The sequence below is a fragment of the Hypanus sabinus genome, chromosome 10 (assembly GCF_030144855.1).
Source record: "Hypanus sabinus isolate sHypSab1 chromosome 10, sHypSab1.hap1, whole genome shotgun sequence".
In the NCBI taxonomy this organism is placed as follows: Eukaryota; Metazoa; Chordata; class Chondrichthyes; order Myliobatiformes; family Dasyatidae; genus Hypanus; species Hypanus sabinus.
The window spans coordinates 4,627,685-4,647,711 of record NC_082715.1 but is presented as its reverse complement, the minus strand read 5'-3'; the positions used below and the strand labels follow the sequence as shown (position 1 = coordinate 4,647,711).

Below are 20,027 nucleotides of genomic sequence, written 5' to 3'. Positions count from 1 at the left end.
CTCTTAAAAGACCCTATCGTATCTGCCTCCACCACTGTCCCCGGCAGCCTATTCCATACACTCACCACTCTCTGTGTAAAAAACTTACCCCTGACATCTCCTCTGCACCTACTTCCAAGCACCTTAAAACTGTGCCCTCTCATGCTAGCCATTCCAGCCCTGGGAAAAAGCCTCTGACTATCCACATGATCAACGCCTCTCATCATCCTATACACCTATATCAGGTCACCTCTCATCCTCCGTCGCTCCAAGGAGAAAAGGCCGAGTTCACTCAACCAATGATCTTTCAAGATTCACTGGATTCTGGCATGGTTCTAGGGGAATGAAAAACTGCAAATGTCACTCCACTCTTCAAGAAGGGAGAGAGGCAGAAAAAAGGAAATTGTAGGCCAGTTAGCCTGACCTCAGTGGTTGGGAAGATGTTGAATTCGATTATTAAGGATGAGGTCTCAGGGTACTTGAAGGCACCTGATAAAATAGGCTGTAGTCAGCAATCTTGCCTGACAGATCTGATGGAATTCTTTGAGGAAATGATAAGCAGGATAGACAAAGGAGTCAGTGGATACTGTGTACAGTACTTGGATTTTCAGAAGGCATTTGACAAGGTGCCACACATGGCTGCTTAACATTTTAAAAGCCCATGGTATGACAGGAAATATACTAGCATGGATAGAAGATTAGCTGATTGGAAGGAGGCAAAGAGTGGGAACAAAAGGAACCTTTTCTTGGTGGCTGCTGGTGACTAGTGGTGTTCCACAGGGGTCTGTGTTGGGACTGAGTCTTTCTAGGTTATATGTCAATGGTTTGGATGGCAGAATTAATGGCTCTGTGGTCAAGTTAGCAGACAATCCAAAGATAGCTGGTGGGGCAGATAGTGTTGAGGAAGCAGGGAGGTGACAGAAGGACTTAGACAGATTAGGAGAATGGGCAAAGAAGTGGCAGATGGAATACAGTGTTGGGAAATGTATGGTCAGGTGCTTTGGTAGGAAAAATAAAAGCATAGACTGTTTTCTAGATGGGGATAAAATTCAAAAATTTATGATGCAAAGGGACTTAGGAGTCCTCACTCAGGATTTCCTAAAGGTTAACTTGTAGGTTGAGTCGATGGTGAGGAAGGTAAATACCGTATTAACATTCATTTCAAGAAGACTAGAAAATAAAAGCAAGGATGTAATGCTGAGGCTTTATAATGCACTGTAGGCTAATGTAATGGGCTACAGATGACACAAATTACTAGGCTTACCTATAGCCTCTATTTTACTAAACTTCACGTACCTATCTAAAAGCCTTTTAAAAGACCCTATTGTATCCAACTCCAACACCGTTGCCGGCAGCCCATTCCACGTACTCACCACTTTCTGAGTTAGAAACTAACCCCTGACATCTCCTCTGTACCTACTCCCCAGCACCTTAAAACTGTGTCCTCTTGTGGCAACCATTTCAGCCTTGGGATAAAGCCTCTGACTATCCACACGATCAATGCCTCTCATAATCTTATAACCTCTATCAGGTCACCTCTCATCCTCCGTTGCTCCAAGGAGAAAAGGCCGAGTTCACTCAACCTATTCTCATAAGGCATGCTCCCCAATCCAGGCAACATCTTTGTAAGTCTCCCCTGCACCCTTTCTATAGCTTCCACATCCTTCCTGTAGTGAGGCGACCAGAACTGAGCACAGTACTCCAAGTGGGGTCTGACCAGGGTCCTATATAGCAGCAACATTACCTCTCAGCTCCTAAATTCAATTCACGATTGATGAAGGCCAATACACCATACACCTTCTTAACCACAGAATCAACCTGTGCAGCTGCTTTGAGCGTCCTATGGACTTAGACCCCAAGATCCCTCCGATCCTGCACACTGCCAAGAGTGTTACCTTTAATATTATATTTGACCTACCAAAATGAACCACTTCACACTTATCTAGGTTGAACTCCATCTGCCACTTCTCAGCCCAGTTTTGCATCCTATCAATGTCCCGCTGTAACCTCTGACAACTCTCCGCACTATCCACAACACCCCCAACCTTTGTATCATCAGTATGTCATGTAAAAGTAAAACTTAAAAAAACTAAAGAAGCAAAAACCTGAACAATTCCTTGACTACTTGCAATTAATAACTTAGGGCAAAAATTTACAATTGAAGTAAGGAATAGATTTCAAAGTCTAGAAATAGAACCTGTTGATGATAGCAATCATGTAGAAATGAAGTTTAACTCTCTAAATGACGCCTTGGTAGAATCAGCAAAGTCAGTGATAGCTAAAAAGAAAAATGCACAAAGAATAAATGGATGACAGATAAAATCAAAAATCTAATGGAAGAAAGGAGACAGAAGAGAGCAAATCCAATAGAATAGAATAGGGGAGATTCAAACAAAAGGACATGAGTTGAGACTTAGGGGGCAAAAGTTTAAGGGTAACACGAGGAGAAATTTCTTTATTCAGAAAGTGGTAGCTGTGTGGAACGAGCTTCCAGTAGAAGTGGTAGAGGCAGGTTCGGTATTGTCATTTAAAGTAAAATTGGATAGGTATTTGGACAGGAAAGGAATGGAAGGTTATGGGCTGAGTGCAGGTCAATGGGATTAGGTGAGAGTAAGCGTTCGGCATGGACTAGAAGGGCCAAGATGGCTTCATTCTGTGCTGTAATTGTTATATGGTTATATAGCTATAAGTCCTTAGATTAAAAAAAAGTTAAAAGCTTGTGTCAACAAGCCAAAGAAGAATGGTTAAACCAGGAATGTGAGCAACTAGAAAGAATCCCTATCACTGATCTGAAAAGGTTAAATCAACAAATCAAGACTATCGCTGGTAAAAATCTCCTCAGTTCTTCAGGTGGATGTTTGAAAGCAAAGGATGGTACCATTATCATGGAAAAAGGTGAGATTATGAACAGATGGACTGAGTATGTTCAGGAATTGTTTGAAGACGATTGAGGCGAAAAAGCAGAAATTAAGAAGAATATTGAAGTATTTTAAAACCTGAAATTCATAATGCAATAAGTAAGGTGAAGAAAGGAAAGGCAGCAGGTCCTGATGAATTAGTAATAGAACAAATTATCGCCCTTGAAGATTATGGAATTGAAAAGCTTACTGATTTAATCAATGACATTTATGAGTCTGGAGTATTACCAGAAGAGATGAAAAATCAGTATTTATCACTCTGCCTAAGAACGCTGGAACAATAGAATGTGAATTACATTGGACCATAAGTTTAATGAGTCATTTCACAAAGATACTTATAAGAATTTTGCTGACAAGAGCTAAAAGTAAGATACAAGCTGAAATAGGTAAAGAACAATGTAGTTTTGTGAAAGACATAGGTACAAGAAACATGATATTGGTGTTATGGGTTCTTTCAGAATGAGCTATTCAAGTGCAAAAAGATTTGTTTGTTTGTTCTATCGACTGCACAAAAGCATTTCATAAAGTGAAGCACAATATGTTATTTGAAATGTTACAGGAAACTAAAGATCTAGATTCAAAAGACCTTCGCCTAATCAGAAATCTGTACTAGGAGCAAACTGTCGCTGTAAGAATAGATGGAAAAGTGAGTCAGTTTACAAAAATCAAGAGTGGCATCAGACAAGGGTGTGTTTCTTCCCTGATTTGTTTAATGTATACTGTGAAACAATATTACAAAAAATGAGAGACATCTTGGGAATCAAAGTTGGCGGTGAAAACATCAATAATTTCAGATATGTGGATGATACTGTGTTATTTGCAAGTACAGAGGAAGAACTACTAAACTTAATTGATACAGTTGTTGAAGAAAGTGCAAAAATGGGTCTGTTTATCAATTGCCAAAAGACAGAATGTATGGTGATATCCTAAAAGAAGGAGAATCCTGTCTGCAGGCTGAGAATAAATGGGGAAGACATAAAACAAGTACAGAACTTTTGCTACTTAGGTAGCTGTATGATAGCGCAATGGTTGGCACAAAGCTTTATGACACAAGCAACCAAGGTTCATTTCTCACCATCTGTAAGGAGTTTGTACATTCTCCCCATGTACCTCATGGGTTTCCTCTAGGTGCTCCGGTTTCCTCCACATACCAAAGACGTACAGGTTAGTAGGTGAACTGGTCATATTGGTCACTGGGCAGCACGGGCTTATTGGGCCAGAAGGGACTGTTACTATGCTGAGTCTCTAAATAAAAAAAATAGTCTGAGATAATGGGAGGCAAAGCTGAGACAAATTCATAGATGACATGAGGAGAAGTGAATGATTGTGGTATAAAATGGCTGTTCTGAAACAGATAGAAAAAATGAGTTGGAGTATCCATTACTGAGTTTGTAAGGTTATAATGATGTAAGATAAGTGGTCTTCCCATATTGAGAACACTAGATGTGATGCAGTGGATTGGAAATCCAAATGTATCACGACCTCACGAGGAAATAATTGCACCTAATGATTGCCTAGGGTGGTTCTGTAAAGTGAGGAGTAGTTAGTCAGGATGGAAAACATACTACAGAGGCACAAAAGCAATGATCTCTATAAACTGCTAAAAAGGGGAGAGAAAAGATAGATAAAGAATAGCTTTAGAGTCAAAGAGAAGTACCACACAGGCCCTCTGGTCCATGCTGAAAACATTAAAGCTGCCTGCACCCATCGACCTGCACCAGGACAATAGGCCTACAAACCCATACCATTCATGTAAGACCACAAGACCAGAAGACATAGGAGCAGAATTAGGCCATTTGGCCCATCAAGTCTGCTCCACCATTCAATCAAGGCTGATCATTTTTCCCCTCCTGGGCCCCACTCCTCAGCCTTCTCCCCATAACCTTTGATGCCATGGCCAATCAAGAAACTATCAAGCTCTGCCATTAAAATACACCCAATGACCTGACCTCCACAGGTGCCTGTGGTAACAAATTCCACAAATTCACCACGCTCTGGCTCAAGAAATGTCTCCGCATTTCTATTTTAAATGGATGCCCCTCTATTCTGAGGTTGTACTTGCTTGTCCTAGCCTCACCAACCAAGGGAAACAGCTTTTCCACAACTACTCTGTCTAGCCCTTTCAACATTCAAAAGATTTAAATGAGATCCCCTCTCATCCTTCCAAACTCCACAGCTATCAAACTTTCCTTATATCATAACCCTTTCATTCCTGGAATCTTCTATGTGAGCATTTTCTGAACCCTCTCCAATGCCAGCACATCTTTTCTTAGATAAGAAGCCCACGGCTGTTCACTATACTCAAGGTGAGGCCTCACCAGTGCCTTATAAAGCCTCAGCATCACATCCCTGCTCTTGTATTCTAGTCCTCTTGAAATAAATGCTAACATTACATTTCTCTTCTCTGATTCAACCTGCAAGTTAATCTTTAGTGTGTTCTGCACAAGGACTCCCAAGATCATTTGCATCTCAGATTTTTGGATTTTCTCCCCATTTAGAAAATAGTCTGCACATTTTTTCTACTAGCAAAGTGTATGACCATGTTTTTTACAACATTGTATTTCATTTGCCACTTTTTTGCCCATTCTCCTAATCTTTCTAAGTCCTTCTACAGCCTTCCCATTTCCTCAACACTACCAGGCCCTCCACCACCCTTTGTATCATTTGCAAATTTGGCAAGACAACCATCTGTTCCATCATGTAAATTATTTGTATACAGCATAAAAATGGTCCCAAAACCAACTTCTTGTGGAACACCACTAGTCACTGGCAACTAACGACAAAAGGATCCTTTTATTCCCACTCGCTGCTTCCTACCAATCAGCTAATGCTTTAACCATACCAGTAAATTTCCTGTAATGTCATGACCTCTTAAGTTGGTAAACAGCCTCATGTGTGGCAACTTGTCAAAGGCTTTCTGAAAGTCCAAATATACAACATCCACTGCATTCTCTTAATTTATCCAAGTTGTTATCTTTTCAAAGAATTCAAACAGGTTCATCAGGCAGGATTTTCCCTCATGGAAACCATGCTGACTTTGTCTTATCTAGTCCTGTGTCACCAAGTACTCCATCACCTCATCCTTAACAATTGATTCCATCTTCTCAAACACTGAGATCAGGCCAACTGGTCTATAATTCCTTTTCTGCTGCCTTCCTCCTTTCTTAAAGAATGGAGTGGCATTTGCAATTTTCCAGTCCTCTGGAACATGCCAAAGTGCAATGATTTTTGAAAGATCATTACTAATACCTCTTCACTCTCTACCATTACCTCTTTCAGAACCCTAGGTGCAGTTCATCTGGTCCGGGTGACTTATGCACCTTTGAGCAACTTCTCCTTTGTAATAATAACTGCACTCACTTCTCTTCCATTTCACCCTTCAACACCAGCCAACCAGAAAATGATCCTTTTCTTCCCACTCGCTGCCTCCTACCAATCAACCAATACTCTTATCATGCCAATAACTTGCCTGTAATGCCATAGGTCTTAACTTTGTAAGCAGCCTTGTCAAAGTGTGACACCTTGTCAAAATCCAAATTTACCACATCCAATACATGCCCCTTATCTATCCAACTTGTAATCTCCTCAAAGAATTCTAACAGCCTCATCAGGCAAGATTTTCCTTCATGGAAACCATGGTTACTAGGGGCTATTTTATCATGTGCTTCAAAGTACCCTGAGACCTCATTCTTAGTAATTGACTCCAACGTCTTCCCACCCACTGAGGTCAGACTGGCCTATAGTTTCCTTTCTTCTGCCGCTTTCTCTTCTTGAAAAGTGGAATGCCATCTGCTATTTTCCAGTCTTCCGGAAGCATTCAAGAATCTAGTGATTTTTGCAAGATCATTACTAATATCTCCAGAATCTCTTCAGCCACCTCTTTCTAAACTCTGGTGTGTACACCATCTGGTCCAGGCAACTTATCTACCTTCAGACCTTTCAGTTTCCCCAAGAACCTTCTCTCTAGTTATGGTAACTTCACACATTTCATGCCCTCTGATACCTGGAACTGCCACCACACTGCTGGTGTCTTCCACAGTGAAGAGTGATGCAAAATACTTATTCAGTTCATTCCCCATTTCCTTGTCCCCTATTACTTCCTCTCCAGCATCGTTTTCCAGTGGTCTGATATCCACTGTTGACTCTATTTTCACGTTATGCATCTGAAGAAACTTTAGGTATCCTTTTTAATATTATTGGCCAGCTTAATTTCATATTCCATCTTTACCTTCTTAATGACTATTTACTTACCTTCTGTTGGTTTTTAAAAGCTGCCCAATCCTCTAACTTACCACTAATTTTTGCTCTATTATATGTCCTCTCTTTGTCTTTTAGGTTAGCTTTGACTTCTCTTGTAACCCACGTTTGTCTCATCTTTCCTTTAGAATACTTCTTCCTCTGGGATGTATATATCCTGTACCTTCCGAATTGCTTCCAGAAATTCCAGCCATTGCTGCTCTGCATCATCCCTGCTAGTGTTCTTTTCCAATCAATTCTAGCCTACTCTTCTTTGTAATTCCATTTTCTCCACTGTAATACTGATATGTCTAACTTCAGCTTCTCCTTCTTAAATTTCAGTGTGAATTTGGTCATATTCTGATCACTTTCCCCGAGTGTTCTTTTACCCTAAGCTCTTTGATAAATTCTGGCTCATTGCACAAAACACAATCCAGAATAGTTGATCCCCTAGTGGGCTCAACCACTAGCTGCTCTAAAAAGCCATCTTGTAGACACTCTAGTAATTCCCCCTTCTGGAATCCAACACCAAACTGACTTTCTCAATTACCTGCATATTGAAGTCCCTCATGACTATTGTAAAAATGCCCTTTTGGCATGCATTTTTCTATCTCCCATTGTAATTTGTGGACCCCAATCTTACCACTGTTTGGGTGTCTGTATACAACTCCCAATAGCGTCTTTTTATCCTTGTAGTTCCTTAGCTCTATCCACAATGATTCAACACCTTCTGACCCTAATCACCTCTTCGTAATGAATTGATTTCATTTTTTACCAACAGAGCAGCACTGCCCCTTCTGTCTTCCCATGTGTATCCTTAGACATTAAGCTCCCAGCTATAATCTTCTTTCAGCCATAATTCAGTGATGCCTACAACATCATACCTGCCCATCTGTAACTGTGCTGCAAGTTCATCAACCTTATTCTGCGTACTGCACACATTCAAATATAACACCTTCAATTCTGTACTCACCCTTTTCAATTTTGTCTGCCTTTTATGTTGCAACTCAGCATGTTGGCTACAATTCACCCTATAAACAGGCTCTCCTCACTACACTTTGCCTCTGTTTGTAAACCAGCTATCTCATCTTTTACTATTGGTGGTGTGGATGTGGATGTGGTGAGGACCTACAGGTACCTGGGGGTGCACCTGGATGACAGACTTGAGTGGAGCACCAACACAGAGGCTGTGTTCAAGAAGGGTCAAAGTTCCCTCTACTTCCTAAGGAGTCTGAGATCTTTGGAGTATGCAGGCCTCTCCTTCAAATGATCTACCAGTCTGTTGTCACCCATATAATCTTCTATGTGGCGGTGTGCTGGGGCAATGGCATCAATACAGGTGATGCCAACAGGCTCATAAACTGATTTTGAAAGGCTGGTTCTGTTATAGGAGTCAAACTGGACACACTGGAGGCTGTGATAGAATAAAGCACCCTCTGGAAAATCCTGGCAATTCCGGACAATGTTTCTCACACTCAGATTGCCACCTTGGCTGAACAGAGGAGCACATTCCCATTTAGTCGTAGACTAAGACCACTGTGCTGCTCCAAAGAGCACTATACTAGGTCATTATTACCCTCAGCCATCAGGCTCTCTAATGAGTCAACCTTTTGTTGGGGAAGTGATGATCCCCTCCTGTTAGACTGTTTGAGGTAACTTACTTTTATTCATTCTTCTTACTTCTAATATTTTATTTCTGTGAATCTGTAAAGCTACTGCGACTCTGTAATTTCCTAGGGATCAATAAAGTATCTGTCTATCTACTTATCTGTCTTCAGCACTATTCCTACCATACTTCTTGCATTGAAATATACACAGCTCAGTTGCACCATGCTCAGTCTTTTGATTCCTAACTTTTTCTGAGGTCTTAACAACATCTGCCTCCACAACCTCTCCACTAACTGTTCTGGCATTTCCTTAAAACTCTAGCTTAAACCCCATTGTGCAGCATTAACAAACCTTCCAGCCAGGATATTAGTTGCCCTTCAATTCAGGTACAAGCTGTCCCTTCTGTATAGGTCCCACCTTCCCTGGAAGAGAGCCCAATGATCCAAAAATCTTATGCCCCTCCATCCTTCACCAACTCCTTAACCATGTATTAAATTGTATAATCTTCTTAGTTCTGGCCTCACTAGCACGTGACATGGGTAGCAATCCTGAGATCACAACCCTTGTGTATGAGATGATGAGAGGCATTGGTCGTGTGGATAGTCAGAGGCTTTTTCCCAGAGCTGAAATGGTTGCCACAAATGGACACAGGTTTAAGGTGCTGGGAAGTAGGTACAGAGGAGATGTCAGGGGTAAGTTTTTTATTCAGAGAGTGGTGTGTGCTTGGAATGGGCTGCCGGTAATGGTGGTGCAGGCGGATACGATAGGGTCTTTTAGGAGATTTTTGGATAGGTACATGGAGCTTAGTAAAATAGAGAGCTACGGGTAAGCCTAGTAATTTCTAAGGGACATGTTCGGCACAACTTTGTGGGCCAAAGGGCCTGTATTGTGCTGTAGGTTTTCTATGCTTCTACGTCCTGCCCTTAAACTTATCACCTAACTCCCTGAACTCCTATTCAGAACCTTGTCACCAGCCCTATCCATGTCATTGGAACCTACAAGGACCACACTTCTGGCTGCTCACCCTCCCACTTAAGAATGGTGAGGACTTGATCTGAGATATCCCAGACCCTGACATCGGGGAGGCAACATACTATCCGGGAATGTCATTCTCACCAGAGAGCCTCCTGTCTATTCTCCTAACTAACAAATCCCTTATCACCACTGTGTGTCTCTTCTCCACATTTCCATTATGAGGTAGACTCAGTGTCAGAGGCCCGACCACTGTGACTTTCCTGTTAGGTCACCCCCCCCCCCCCACAGTATCCAAAGTGATACACCTGATGTTGAGAGGGATGGCCACAAGGGTACCCTGCACTGGCTCCTTCACCCCTTTCCTCTTCCTGATTCTCACCCATTTCCCTTGGAAGTAACTACCTCTCTAAATACCCTTTCTATCACCCTCCCAGCCTCCCGAATGATCCATAGTTCATCCAGTTCCAGCTCCAACTCCTGAACGTGGATTGTTAGAAGCTGCAGCTGTAGTTGTCAGGGACACTGGGGGTCTCGCTGCATTCACACAACCCGCAAGAGAAGCTTTCCACTCTCCAGCTTCACCATATCTGTTTATATGTATTAGGAATTTGCTGGTGTGTGTTGGTGTGATATGCAACAAAAAATAATAAGGGAACTTATTATTAATGATAATGATATTAATAATGATAAGGGAACTCAAGGTAAAGAAGCCATTAGGAGGTAGTGACTATAATATGAAAAGTTTTAATATACAATTTGAGAGGAAGAAGGGAAAATCAGAAGTGTCAGTATTACAGTTGAACAAAGGGGACTATGGAGCCATGAGGGAGGAACTGGCCAAAGTTGGCTGGAAGGATACCCTAGCAGGGATGACAGTGGAACAACAATGGCAGGTATTTCTGAGAATAATACAGAATGTGCTGGATCAGTTCATTCCAAAGAGGAAGAAAGATTCTAAGGGGAGTAGGGGGTGACTGTGGCTGACAAGGGAAGTCAAGGAGAGTTTAAAAATAAAAGAGAAGTATAACATAGCAAAGATGAGCAAGAAGCCAGAGGATTGGGAAACTTTTAAAAAGCACCAGAAGATAACTAAAAAGGCAATACAGGGAGAAAAGGTGAGGTACAAAGGTAAGCTATCCAAGAGTATAAAGGAGGATAGTAAAAGCTTCATCAGGTATGTGAAGAGGAAAAAATTAGTTAAGACCAATGTTGGGCCCTTGAAGGCAGAAATGGGTGAATTTATTATGGGGAACAAGGAAATGGCAGATGAGTTGAACAGGTACTTTGGATCTGTCTTCACTAGAGAAGACACAGACAATCTCTCAGATGTAATAGTGGCCAGAGGACCTAGGGTAATGGAGGAACTGAAGGAAATTCACATTAGGCAGAAAATGGTGTTGGGTAGACTGATGAGATTAAAGGCTGATAAATCCCCAGGGCCTGATGGTTTGCATCCCCGGGTACTTAAGGAGGTGGCTTTAGAAACCGTGGACGCATTGGTAATCATTTTCCAATGTTCTATAGATTCAGGATCTGTTCCTGAGGATTGGAGGGTACCTAATGTTATCCCACTTTTTAAGAAAGGAGGGAGAGAGAAAACAGGGAATTATAGACCAGTTAGCCTGACATCAGTGGTGAGAAAGATGCTGGAGTCAATTATAAAAGATGAAATAGCGGCACATTTGGTTAGCAGTAACAGGACTGGTCTGAGTCAGCATGGATTTATGAAGGGGAAATCATGCTTGACAAATCTTCTGGAATTTTTTGAGGATGTAACTATGAAAATGGACAAGGGAGAGCAAGTGGATGAAGTGTACCTGAACTTTCAGAAAGCCTTTGATAAGGTCCCACATAGATTAGTGGGCAAAATTAGAGCACATGGTATTGGGGGTAGGGTACTAACATGGATAGAAAACTGGTTAGCAGACAGGAAACAAAGAGTAGGAATTAATGGGTCCTTTTCAGAATGGCAAGCAGTGACTAGTGAGATACAGCAAGGCTCGGTTGCTATTTACAAAATACATTAATGATTTAGATGAAGGGATTAAATGTAACATTAGCAAATTTGCAGATGATACAAAGCTGGGTGGCAGTGTGAAATATGAGGAGGATGTTATGAGAATGCAGGGTGACTTGGACAGGTTGGGTGAGTGGGCAAATGTATGGCAGATGCAGTTTAATGTGGATAAATGTGAGGTTCTCCACTTTGGTGGCAAGAACAGGAAGGCAGATTACTATCTAAATGGTGTCAAGTTAGGAAAAAGGGAAGTACAACGAGATCTAGGTGTCCTTGTTCATCAGTCACTGAAAGTAAGCATGCAGGAACAGCAGGCAGTGAAGAAAGCTAATGGCATGTTGGCCTTCATAACAAGGGGAGTTGAATATAGGAGCAAAGAGGTCCTTCTGCAGTTGTACAGGGCCCTGGTGAGACCACACCTGGAGAATTATGTTCAGTTCTGGTCTCCAAATCTGAGGAAGGACGTTCGTACTATTGAGGGAGTGCAGCGTAGGTTCATGAGGTTGATTCCTGGGATTGCAGGACTGTCATATGTTGAAAGATTGGAGCAACTGGGCTTGTATACACTAGAATTTAGAAGGATGAGAGGGGATCTGATTGAAACCTATGATTATTAAGGAATTGGACACACTAGAGGCAGGAAACATGTTCCCGATGTTGGGGGAGTCCAGAACCAGAGGCCACAGTTTAAGAATAAGGGGTAGGTCATTTAGAACAGAGTTGAGGAAAAACTCCTGCACCTGTTGTCTGTTGTCTAAAACACCATTCAACAATTATAACGAATAAAGAACTATAAAAAAAATGAAGTTGGAAGTTAAAATACAAATATGAAATAAAATGTGTATAAATACATAAATACCATTGTGTATTTACAATGTAAACAACATTGTAAAGAGTAGTTTAAAGTGTTTACAGTGCAGTGAAGTGACAGTGGTAATAGATGGAGGGTGGTGTGGGGGGCTAACTAGAATGGTTGATCAGATTAACTGCCTGGGGGAAGGAACTTTTAAGATGGCGTTGTAGCGGTGTGCTACATGCAGCGCTAAAATTACGACACGGAGTCGGTAGCTGCAGTCGAAGGAAAAAGCTTTATTCGCAATCCTCAGCCTCACTTTTAAGCCTCCCTCAACCTGCCCCCCGTGGCGCAGAGACTCCAAAGCTCTGTGCTCGCAAACCCCCGTAGGCTATCTAATTGTGAGCCGGTTCGGATGTGCCAGGAAATGGGTCGCCACAGTGTGAAGTTTTGGTTTTAATGCCCTGTAGCACTTTCCTGAAAGGAGCGTAAGGAAAAGGCATTTTGCAAGGCGGATAGAGTCCGCAATAATTTTCCTGTCCAGTTCTTCGTCCTGGACACATACAAGTCCCGCGATGATGTTAGACTGCAAACAGTGACCTTTTCTGCTGACCAGACAGTTCTCTGTAATTTTTGTATACTGGGAGAGGATGCTCACCAAGCCAGACAGTTATGGCTGACGTGATGATGCTGTCTGTGATGATGGTATAGAATTGCAGCAGGGTGTACTTACCTTACTTCTCTAAAGCCCATCACTCATAGGCCCCCATCAGCAGTTCACCAGGGTCCTCTGTTCTGGGCCAGTCTTTCAAGTTGTCCCCAGGTGTAGCCCACCTTCAAAGATCTTTCCTGTCTTGGGATGAGGTCCTTGGAGTTTTTGTTGGTATTTCTGTAGCTCTGGGTTTTTATGAGGTGTGGTTGCTAGCCCCACGCCCACCCTCCTCCTTTCACAGCCAGGTTTGGGACCATCCATAGCAGATATAGAATGTTCTGGGGAAGATGGACTTTTGCCAACTGCTGCAAGAAATACATCCTCTGCTGAGCCTTTTTGTTAAAGGAGATATGCTTCTCCCATATGAGTACGTATTTGATTTAAGATTGTTCATTGGAATTTCCAGTACACAAGTGTAAAGTAGAACAAAATAATTGTTTTGTCTGGATCACAAAAGATGAACAACCCAACAATAATAATTAAAAAAACCCAATAAATTAAAAAAAAACATAAGATAGCTTATATACATAGATTGATTGTATGTCAATAAAGTGACACTAGGCTGTACACAAGATGAATGACAGAAAATAATAAAGTAGTGGGGTGGAGGGTGAGTTAATGGGTACAGGTGTTGATCAGCCTTACTGCTTGGGGGAAGTAACTGTGTTTGAGTCTGGTGTTCCTAGTGTGGATGCTACGTAGCCTCCTCCCTGATGTGAGTGGGACAAACAGTCCGTGAGCAGGGCATGGGGTAGGATCCTTCATGTGTATATGTAATTGTAATAAAACATATGTAAATCTTGAAAATGTGCATTTTATTATAGGTATTGGATGTAAGTGCTGAAGGTAAAGAAGAGGTGTTCTATGGGCCAACACTACCGTTTGCATCCAATGGAATAGCAGGGTGTTTTCTCCCAGCCCCTTACTTTACATGCCCCAATCTTCAGACATTGCAAGTGCCTCATCATCGGATCGGTGCAGTGTGAGAGAACTGAGGATATGTTTTCCAATCCCTCATGCATTATGGAATGGATATGGCTAAACATGGCATCAACACTGCTTCCAATACTTTCTCTGATTTGTATCGTCAGGGCAAAGTCCAATTTTCTTGCGATATACTCCGTCAAGAACACAAGCTGATCATCAGCCCTTCATTGAATGCGTACTCTTCTAATTCAAATTCTCTGCAGGAGAGCCATTTTAATTGCACTCAGTGGCCACTTTGTTAGGTGCAAGAGTGGAACCTGGTGTGGTCTTCTGCTGAATGCTGCAGCCCATCCACTTCAAGGTTCAAAATGTAGATTCAGAGATGCTCTTCTGCACACCACTGTTGTAACGTGTGGTTATTTGAGTTACTGTCACCTTCCTGTCAGCTTGAACCAGTCTGGCCATTCTCCTCTGACCTCTCTCATTAACAAGGCATTTTTACCTACAGATTGTTGCTCACAGGATTTTTTTTTTGTGTTTTACATCAGTCTCTACAAACTCTAGAGACTGATGTGCATGAAAATCCCAGGAGATCAGCAGTTTCTAAGATAATCAAACAGCTTCATCTGGCACCAACAATCATTTCACGGTCAAAGTCACTTAGATCACATTTCTTCCCCATTCTGATGTTTGGTCTGACAACAACTGAACCTCTTGACCATATCTGCATACTTTTATGCATTGAGTTGCTGCAATATGATTGATTAAATATTTGCATTAATGAGCAGGTGTACCTGACTAAGTGGCCACTGAGATAGATAGTACTGTATTGCTACTGTTAAAAACAATTTAGATTTGTTGTTTATACCTTGAAGGAGAACAAAAAAAATCTCAATTTAATTTGAATTAACGCTTTAAATCCTCTCAGCTAAGCCTAACATTGTATCGATATATGAGTTTATCATATATATGAATTCATATGAGTTTCTAAGTTTCCAAAATGATTCCGTCTACTTATTTCATGTTTTTGTGCAGAATATATTACCAATTCGCAGTCAAGGTTTTTAGATTTATATTTCTACAAATTTCTGATCTGTCTTATTTTTTAGCTGTACTGTTATCCAATTTATTAACAGCGTGTTGTGCACTTTGTGTCAAACTATTTTGCGTTTATCCCATTTCCCAACCAGCACTCTGGGGTCTCTTCACCAACCAGGAAACTTCTTGGAGTAACTGTTTGATCTGTTTAGACGGCAGTCACCCAGGGTAGACAATCTTCAGACTCACTTTTCTCATCTGTTGGATTCTGATTCATGTTATTATAGAATATTACAGCAGAGTGCTGGCCCTTTGGCTCATGAGGTTGTGCCAACCTTTGAATAAGATCAATCTAATCCTTCCCTTCTGCATAGCTGTCCATTTTTCTTTCATTGATGTACCTATCTAAGAGTTTCTTAAATTTCCCTTATGGATCTGCCTGTACCACCACCCCTGACTGAGTGTTCCATGCACCCACCATTCTGTGCAAGAAAAAACTTACCACTGACCCTTACCACTTACCACTTACCCTTTTCTCTTTACCTTGCAGAGTGTTTTAGAGCAGAGGGACCTTAGCCTACAAGTACATGGTTCCTGAAAGTGGAGTCATAGGTAGGGAGGGTAATGAAGATGATTGTCACACTGGCTTTCACAAGTCAGGGCAGTCAGTATAAAATGTCAGTCGTGCAGAACGCTGGCAAGGCCACACTTGGGAAATTGTGTTGGGTTTTGGTAGCCTTGCTATAGGAAAGATAGTATTGAACTGACAAGAGTACAGACAGGATTACAAGACTGAGGGAATGAGTTATATGAAGAGGATGGACAGGATGGGACTTTATTTCTCAGAGTGCAGGAGACTGAGTGGTGATCTTACAGAACTGCATATAACCATGAGGAGTATAGACAGGGTGAATGCACCTCAGTCCTTTTACCAGAGTTGGGAGATCAAGCAAAAGAGAGCATAGATTTAAGATGAGAGAGGAAAAGTTTAATAAGAATCCGAGGGGCAACTTTTTTAAAACATAAAAGGTGGTATCTTTATGGAATGAGCTGCCAGAGGCAGGTACGTGGATAGCAAAGGTTTAGAAGATCCCCAACACTGGAGAAAGGCTGGGTCCATAAGACCACAAGACAGAGGAGCAAACCACCGAGTCTGCACTGCCATTCCATCACGACTGATCCCGGATCCCACTCAACCCCATACACCTGGCTTCTTGCCATATCCTTTGATGTGCTAACTGATCAGGAAACTATCAACTTCCACCTTAAATATTCCCATGGACTTGGCCTCCACCACGGTCTGTGGCAGAGCATTCCACACATTCACTACTGTCTGGCTAAAAACATTTCTTCTTAACTCTGTTCTAAAAGGTTGCTCCTCAATTTTGAGGCACTGCCCTCTAGTTCTGGATACCCCCACCATAGAACCATCCTCTCCACATCCACCCTATCTAGTCCTTTCAACATTTGGTAGGTTTCAATGAGATCCGTTTCCCCCCCCCCCCCACATTCTTATAAATTCCAGTAAGTTCAGGCCCAAATTTGCCAGATGTCCTCAAATGTTCACCCTTTTATTCCCAGAATCATCCTCATGAACCTTTGCTGGACTCTCTCCAATGACAGCACATCCTTTCTGAAATATTGGGCCTAAAACTGTTGTCAGTACTCCAAGAGCAGCCTGGTTAGTGTCTTATAAAGTCTCAGCAGTATCTCCTTGCTTTTATATTCTATTCTCCTTGAAAGAACTTAGAAAACCTACAGTACAATACAGGTCCTTTGGCCCACAAAGCTGTGCCAAACATGTCCTTACCGTATAACTACCTAGGCTTAGCCATAGACCTCTATTTTGCCAAGCCCCATGTACCTGTCCAGGAGTCTCTTAAAAGACCCTATCATTTCCACCTCCACCACTGCCACTGGCAGCCCATTCCACGCTCTCACCACTCTTGGCGTAAAAAATCTTATCTCTGACTTCTCCTCTCTACCTACTTCCAAGCGCCTTCAAACTGTTCCCTCTCATGGTAGCCATTTCAACCCTGGGGAAAAGCCTCTGACTATCCACATGATCAATGCCTCTCATCATCTTAAACACCTCTGTCAGGTCAATTCTCATCCTCCATCACTCCAAAGAGAAAAGGCTGAGTTCACTCAACCCATTCTCATAAGGAATGCACCCCATTCCAGGCAACATCCTGGTAAATCTGCTGTGCACCCTTTCTATGGTTCCCACACCCTTCCTGTAGTGAGGCGACCAGAACTAAGTACAGTACTCCAAGTGAGATCTGACCAGGGTCCTATATAGCTGCAACATTACCACTCGGCTCCTAAACTCAATCCCATGGTTGATGAAAGCCAATGCACCCAATGCTTTCTTAACCACAGAGTCAACCTGCGTAGCAGCTTTGAATGTCCCATTGACTCGGACCACAAGATCCCTCTGATCCTCCACACTGCCAAGAATCTTACCATTAATACAATACTCTGCCTTCATATTTGACCTACCAAAATGAACCATCTCACACTTATCTGGGTTGAATTCCATCTGCCACTTCTCAGCCCAGTTTTGCAACCTATCGATGCCCCGCCGTAACCTGTGACAACCCTCCACACTATCCACAACACCCCCAACCTTTGGCATCTGCAAATTTACTAACCCATCCCTCCACTTCCTCATCCAGGTCATTTATAAAGATCACGAAGAGTAGGGGTCCCAGAACAGATACCCTGAGTCACACCACTGGTCACCGACCTCCATGCAGACTATGACCCATCTACAATCATTCTTTGCCTTCTGTGGGCAAGCCACTTCTGGATCCACAAAGCAATGTCCTCTTGGATCCCATGCCTCCTTACTTTCTCAATAAGCCTTGCATGGGTTACCTTATCAAATGCCTTGCTGAAATCCAGAAACACTGCATCTACTGTTCTTCCTTCAGCAATGTGTTTAGTCACATCCTCAAAAAATTCAATCAGGCTCTTAAGGCATGACCTGCTCTTGACAAAGCCATGCTGACTATTCCTAATCATATTATACCTCTCCAAATGTTCATAAATCCTGCCTCTCTCCCTTAACTTTGTACATACACCCTCTGATGTTTTCTCCAAAGAGAAAAGTCCCAGCTCTCTCTCCATAGCTTCCACATCCTTCCTATAATGAGGTGACCAGAACTGAACACAATACTCTAAGTGTGGTCTCACCAGAGATTTGTAGAGTTGCAACATGACCTCTCTACTCTGGAACTCAATCCCCCTCTTAATATAGCCTAGCATCCCATAGGCTTTCTTAACTATCCTATCAACCTGTGCAGCAACCTTGAGGGATGTATGGATTTGGGGATGTATAGATTTGAACCCCAGTGTCCCTCTGTTCATCCACACTCTCAAGTAACCCACCACTAACCCTGTACTCAGCCTTCTGGTTTGTCCTTCCAAAATGCATCGCCTCACACTTGTCCAGATTGAACTCCATCTGCCACTTTTCTGCCCAACTCTGCATCTTGTCTATATCCGCTTGTAACCTTCGACAACCTAAAGCTCCATCCACAATTCCTCCAATCTTCGTGTCATCCGCAAACTTACTCATCCATCCTTCCGCACCTACATCCAGGTCATTTATAAAAATCACAAAAAGCAGGTGTCCCAGGACAAATCCCTGTGGCACTCTACTAGTCACCGACCTCCATGCAGAATACTTTCCTTCCACGACTACCCTCTGCTTTCTTCCTTCAAGCCAATTTTTTTTATCCAAACAGCCAAGGTTCCACTTATCCCATGCCTCATGACTTTCTGGACGAGTCTCTCATGAGGGACCTTGTCAAATGCTTTGCTAAAGTCAATGTAGACCACATCCACTGCCCTGCCCTCATCAATTTCTTTTGTTACCTCTTCAAAAAACTCAATCAGGCTCATGAGGCACGACCTTCCCTTCACAAAGCTATGTTGACTATCCCTGAGAAGACTGTACTTCTCCAAATGCTCATAGATCCTACCCTTAAGAATCCTTTCCAATAGTTTGCAGACCACTGACATAAGACTCATCAGTCTATAGTTCCCAGCATTCTCCCTATTACCTTTATTAAACAAGGGAACTACATTTACCATTCTCCAATCCTCCGGCACCTCCCCTGCAGCCAAAGAGGATTCAAAGAATGAAGCTACTGCTCCAGCAATCTCTTCTCTCACTTCCCACAGCAACCTGGGGTATATCACATCTGGCCCTGGGGACTTATCAATCTTGATGTTTTTAAGAAGATCCAACACTTCTTCTTCCTTAATCTCCACATTGTCCAGCACACAGGCCTGCTCTATTTTGACCTCACCCTAATCAAAGTCCTTTTCACTTGTGAATACTGAAGCAAAGTATTCATTTAGGACCTCCCCAATCTCCTCCGCCTCCAGGCTCATGTTGCCTTTATCCTTTACCGGCCCCACCTTCATTCTCGTCATCCTTCTGTTCTTCACACATGCATTGAACGCCTTGGGGTTCTCCTTAATCCTACATGCCAAGGCTTTCTCATGCCCCTTCGAGCTCTCCTAAGTCCTTTCTTTAGCTCCTTCCTGGCTACCCTATATTTCTCATGAGCCCCTCCTGCTTCCTGCTTCTTATATCTAACATATGCTTCCATTTTCCTCTTGACGAGTTGCCTCACATGTTTCTTCAGCCATGGTTCCCTTTTGCTACCATTTTTTCCTTGTCTCAGTGGGACAAACCTATCCTGAACCCAGCACGTGGTCCCTAAACTTCCTCCACATTACTTCCGTGCTTTCCCCTTTGAACATCTGTTTCCAATTTACTCTCGCTAGTTCCTGCCTCATCCCTTCATT

General features: G+C 42.4%; 1 protein-coding gene across 4 annotated transcripts in view; it reads left to right on the top strand.

Moving 5' to 3' along the window:
* The window catches only part of klhl32 (kelch-like family member 32), a 446,189-nt gene extending 430,978 nt beyond the window's left edge, over window positions 1–15,211 (top strand). For all 4 annotated transcript variants that reach the window (XM_059981371.1, XM_059981372.1, XM_059981374.1 and 1 more), the window contains one exon: window positions 14,063–15,211. In XM_059981371.1, coding sequence (XP_059837354.1) covers window positions 14,063–14,224 — 162 coding nt within the window. In that variant the 3' untranslated portion in view covers window positions 14,225–15,211. The remainder of the gene's footprint in view (window positions 1–14,062) is intronic.
* Window positions 15,212–20,027: the final 4,816 nt, after the last annotated feature.